This window comes from Onychomys torridus, unplaced genomic scaffold (genome assembly GCF_903995425.1).
Source record: "Onychomys torridus unplaced genomic scaffold, mOncTor1.1, whole genome shotgun sequence".
Classification (NCBI taxonomy): Eukaryota; Metazoa; Chordata; class Mammalia; order Rodentia; family Cricetidae; genus Onychomys; species Onychomys torridus.
Window position 1 is genome coordinate 22,139 of NW_023411257.1, and position 5,348 is coordinate 27,486.

Sequence of the window (5,348 nt, forward strand, 5' to 3'; positions counted from 1 at the left end):
GTTTCACTGGTCCAGTCTATGTGGAAGGTGGTGACAAAGAGAATCCAATTTCAGGAAACAAGAATGAGCACACAGGGCTGCTAATGACAGGATCCTGTCTCTACATTCCCAGCTTGGATTTCCACTGCTCTTTCCCAAGGGCTTTCTGAGCAGGAGCTCAGCTTGTTGTCAAAGTAGCAGACTCCACTCCCTGAGGACTCCACAACAAGATACTCAGTTCCATACCTAATCCTAAAATAATAAGAGATTTGATTACTACTGCCAAATGCAATTCATGGTCAGTTGTATCAATAACTAAAGATACAAAATTAGATTTAATAGAGAAGGTTAAAGCACCTACCACAAAATCTATGGGGACCCTTCCAACAAACTGCCTGTGCTTGTTTTAGGGAAATAAAATTAAACTATGAAAGGGCTTTGTTTGTGCACAAGCAGTTGATATGTCTTTTACTGGCCTGATTCATATTATTGCTCATTCCCAGCTACTCCAGCAATAGTTCCAGTCCCATTGGTTTAAAAAATATTTATATCATAATGAGTTGCTACAGTTTGTCCTATTTCAGTTTCTTAAAAAATAATCATGTCAGTGGAGGTGGTCACTGGTAAACAAATGGTCAAGTGTATGGTATGGTGTACTCTAACAGCATCCTGAATCAGGATCTCTTTATCCACAGCAGTCCTTTTGACATTTGACAAAACCCTGTAAGACTGAAATGACTGACAAAATTTTGGACAGTCAGAATGATTATTTTTTGTGTAAGTCTCCATGCTAATCTCTTCATCTCAATCCCAGGGCAGCTTCCTCTTCTCAGGGATTTCTGACACACTCAGGATGGGGTTGAAACACTGTGACACTCTACAGTAATAGACCAAAGAGTCCTCAGGTTTCAGGCTGCTGAGCTCCATGTAGACTGTACTGGAGGATGTGTCTGCAGTCAGTCTGGCCTTGTCCTTGAACTTCTGATTGTATTTAGTATCATTATTTTCAGGATCAATTCTTCCAACCCACTCTAGGCTCTGACCAGGCCTCTGCTTCACCCAGTTCATATATTCATCAGTGAAGGTGTAGCCAGAAGCCTTGCAGGACAACTTCACAGAGGAACCAGGCCTCCTCAACTCAGGGCCAGATTGTTGCAGCTGGACCTGGGAGTGGACACCTGTGGAGAGAAAGACAGAGTGGATGTCATTGTCACCTCAGTCCCTGTTCCTTCTTCAGGTTTAGAACTGGAAAGCCCCTTACCTGTAGTTACTGACAGGAGGAAGAGGAAGATCCAGCTCCATCCCATAGTGAGAACCTGTGTGTTCAGTGACTGTGGAGAGAACACTGATCATATGTTATGCAGGCATGTGGACCTTCTTGTATTTACTACCTTAGACTCAAGTAATTTGCATATTAATGAGCAGGACACTTCTTAGATAAGCACCTAGTTCAGCTGGAGAAGAAAGAGGCAAAGGATACCTGGGTCAGGCATCAGCATGTTCTAATCCTCTCTGAGGAAATGTATAAAGCACTCCTTCCCTGAGGCCTGTGCAGATGCTGAGGAAATAACATCAGAACCTAAGCTCTCAATAGATTGCAGGCCTGAGGCAGTTGCTCTACTTTGTTATCTGATAGATTGATAGTGGTTGTGATGATGATGATGATGATGATGATGATGATGATGATGATAGTGATGAGAAACTTAAAACCTGCAAAGTTTGAAATTTACAACTGCCTTTCAGATACATGCAGCTGATATTTGCCTTTCCAACAGATTATATACTAAGAAACTCATCCAAGTACCCAAAAGTAAATATACTTGAGATATATTTGCACAATGATTATTGTAGCAACATTACAATAGCTAAATTATAGAAATAAACTATGTACTGTCCACAGAGGATTTTTATCAAGAATACATGTTTGTATAAACAACACAACAGAAGTTTTTCGTTGCAAGGAATGTGGGAAACTAAATCAGTTATAGAAGAAGGGATGCAACTAGAGATAAATGTATTAATTAAGATGATCTCAGAAACACAGACATTAAATGAGACTCTCACTAGTAGTTCTTAGATATCTCATAGTTACACACAACTGTGAATACAAATACATGATGAAGTGTATGTGAAATTGTCTAGTAGATAAAGGTAGTTAGTAGAGGAAGGAAAATAAAGGGTAGAGGTTATGGCATAAATACACACAGTGTACAAAGTACATGTGTATGAAAATTCTAAACACATGTGAAATTGTTATTTTTACATTTAATAGTCTGTATTCCTTGAAATTTTTATCCATGTATAAAATATATTAAGATCATATCTACACCCACTATACCCTGATGGTTCCTCTGGGTACCTTCCAATGAGTCTCACTTCCAACTTCCTCACCTCTTTTGTTTCATTAACACAGTGAGTCTAATTAGTGCTATCTATATACACATAGATGGGGTCATTCACTAGTACATAGGAAAACTCCAGTAATCTTCCAAAGAAAATTTATTATATTTTCCTCATCCATTATCAAATGACAATAGAACCTAGCTTGGTGTGGGTCCTAGGGGTTTCTCTCCATCTATGTTATAGTTTTAAAAATTGTTATACTATCTTTAGTGGTGAGAAAAGGACAGGAGAGGACATAGGAAAGATCTGGGAGTCCCCTCCACACCAACCTCATCTCTCTACTGGGGATTCTTGGCTTCATTGTGCCCCCTGCTGGTTCTCAGCTCCCTGCAGGTTGTTTTATCATGGCTTATGCTGAAGTTGCATTGTCTATTTAAAATTTTTTTGATTCATTTGTTGTACCAACCACAGATGCCTCCTCATCCCTCCTCCCACTTTGCTCTAACTTCTTCTTGGACCCACAATTCCCTCCCTCCTCCAAAACAATAAGTACTTCCATTGGGGACATGGAAATTTTTTGTGTTGTATTTGTTTGTTTTTGAGACAAGTTTTCTCTGTGTAGTTTTGGTGCTTGTCCAGGATCTGGCTCTGGAGACCAGACTGGTCTCAAAGTCACAGAGATCTGCCTGGCCCTGCATCCTGAGTGCTGGGATTAAAGGCTTTCACTACCAACACCCGGCACAGCCTTCTTATATGTATATGCAATTATTGTTTATCCTTCCAGTAAATTTCATAGGTAATGAATAAAACATGTGTACAGTATTATTTAATGAATAATTTTTCTCTACTCATTTTGGAGTCTGGTCACAGTAGCTATATCATATGTATTATATGGTATTTGAATTTATCTGAAGTTAGGATGGGAAACCTTAGAGTCTCAGAGGACTCCCTCACTCTTCAGATGTTTCTCTTATCTATTACATTATATTTTTCTGGTGAAACCTGGACAGACATCATTCATGCTGGTCCTAAGATCCTCAGAGTGGTGGCTATTTCTGAGCACATGGGAAACATACTCATTGTATTTCCTTCCCAGTCATACAAGGCTGGTTCTTTCTTCATTCCTGGCAGGACTCAGCTTCAGGGGAACTGGTTTTTGAATGTGTCCACTGAAACACTGAGAGACTTTCAGTCACAGCTGCACACTTTCTGCAGACCTTTATCCTCTTTTCTCAGGGCATGCAGGTTCTTCTTGAAGGTGTACAACCCAGACGACGGTCTCCCCTGCAGATAGCCAGGTGTTCTGTTTTGTGACCCATTGGATTTATCCAAGGTCAAATAGGAAAACTATTTAATGGAGATGGTGGTTTGGATCTTCCCCTTTCAAGGACACCATGGTACAAGGAACAATCAAGTATAAACACCTCTTCAATTCTCTGGACATCTGGCAACCACATCTTTGGCCATACATCCTGTTATCCAGCCTTAAAGAACAGTAACAAGCTTCAACTCTCTGACCTTATGTCAAGATGGAATCAAGACACAGGCTGGAGTCATTGTGGGCTCCCAAAAACTACACCATGGTCTGTGAATGTAAAGATGCTGGCAATGAAGACCACAGAGGCTGTTGGAATCCCCTCAGTGCACAAGTTTCCTATCAGGCTTCAGATGTCATTTACTTCTTAGGGATTGGTTGATCTGCAGTGCCCCCTGTTGGTACTGAGATATGGCTTCTCTATGTTTATGTCTGGCAAACAGTCCTCTCACTATGGTGCCTGTTTCTTTCTTTCATTGTCCACCTGGTGATCTTGAGTAGATATTTCATGGATGAGTGATGAGCTGTGCTGCAGTTGTTTGCAATGTCTCCATAAACCTCAGGATTTCTCTAGAGGTGTTGGATCCAGTTATACCAGTGACAACCAATGAGTTAAAAGACAGCACAGGTGATGGTAAGGAACTGCAAGTAATCTGCAAGGCAATTTCCCAACTCCTGTAGCTGTAATCAAAACAGAATACTCACAGCATTGGCTTGAGGAGAATCACAATGTGATACATACAGTTACCTCGATGAAATATTTTCACATATGGGAAGGTACCAGAATTTAAGAAAATTTGGACTGATTCATATGTTTTGCTAAGTCAGGTTTTGTATTATTGATAGATTGTATGCTTGTATGGAATCTTAAAGGGGTTGGGTTGGTCACTTTGCCATGGAACTTTCTGGGTGGAAGATGCTTTGGTTGTGTTGTTCAGGCAGATCTTCTCTCTCTCTGGATCTAACGTCCCCAAGCTCAGACTACTCTTATTCAGGGGAGGTCATGGCTGCTAAAGGTTTTCAGAGACTTGAATGTATTTGCTATCAGCTTAGTGAATGATGAATGTGGAGTAAAATAACTATCAGGGCCTAGAGTTAGTGGAGCCAATGTGATTATATATGTGACTCACAAGTTTGTTCATATATATGTACATGTGATTTGTAGGCACACATGTGAACCCCTAAATGTATGCTGCATATCAAAGTGTAGATGTGTTTGTTTGGATGTAAGCAGCATGATCATGAGTCAAATGCATTTCATTCCCTTGAAATTTGTCATGGGTTGAATGTTTCAAGTGTGTCATGGTACTTCAGTTTCTGTTTCTTTATGCAAAATATTTGACTACCATATATATTCAAGGATTCTTACCAAGAGGGATGGCTGAAGACTTACCCCTCTGCTCAATATATCTTGTACATGGTAGCTTATTTTGCTAACATGGTTTCTTTTCCCAGCATTGCTGAAGTAGGCTCCCAGAGAAAGCTGCACATTTACAGGACCACCATGGTATGTAGATTCTCCCCTAGTTGAAGAACGTGGAGGAACAGAAACCTGTACCTGAGTGAAAAATTAGCAAGTTTGAGACCCTTGATGTAAGGATGAGGTGCTGTGGAAACTGATTACCAGCTACAACTACTTGAATCACATCGATCACAATTCTTGCATAGCATCGATGTATATTAAATTCATTTGAAAACTTCCACTACATTA

General features: G+C 40.1%; 1 gene segment (V, D, J or C); it reads right to left on the minus strand.

Moving 5' to 3' along the window:
• Positions 1 to 783: 783 nt before the first annotated feature.
• Positions 784 to 1,286, minus strand: LOC118575045. The segment is given in 2 exon segments: positions 784 to 1,157; positions 1,241 to 1,286. Coding segments are annotated over 2 exon segments (420 nt in total).
• Positions 1,287 to 5,348: the final 4,062 nt, after the last annotated feature.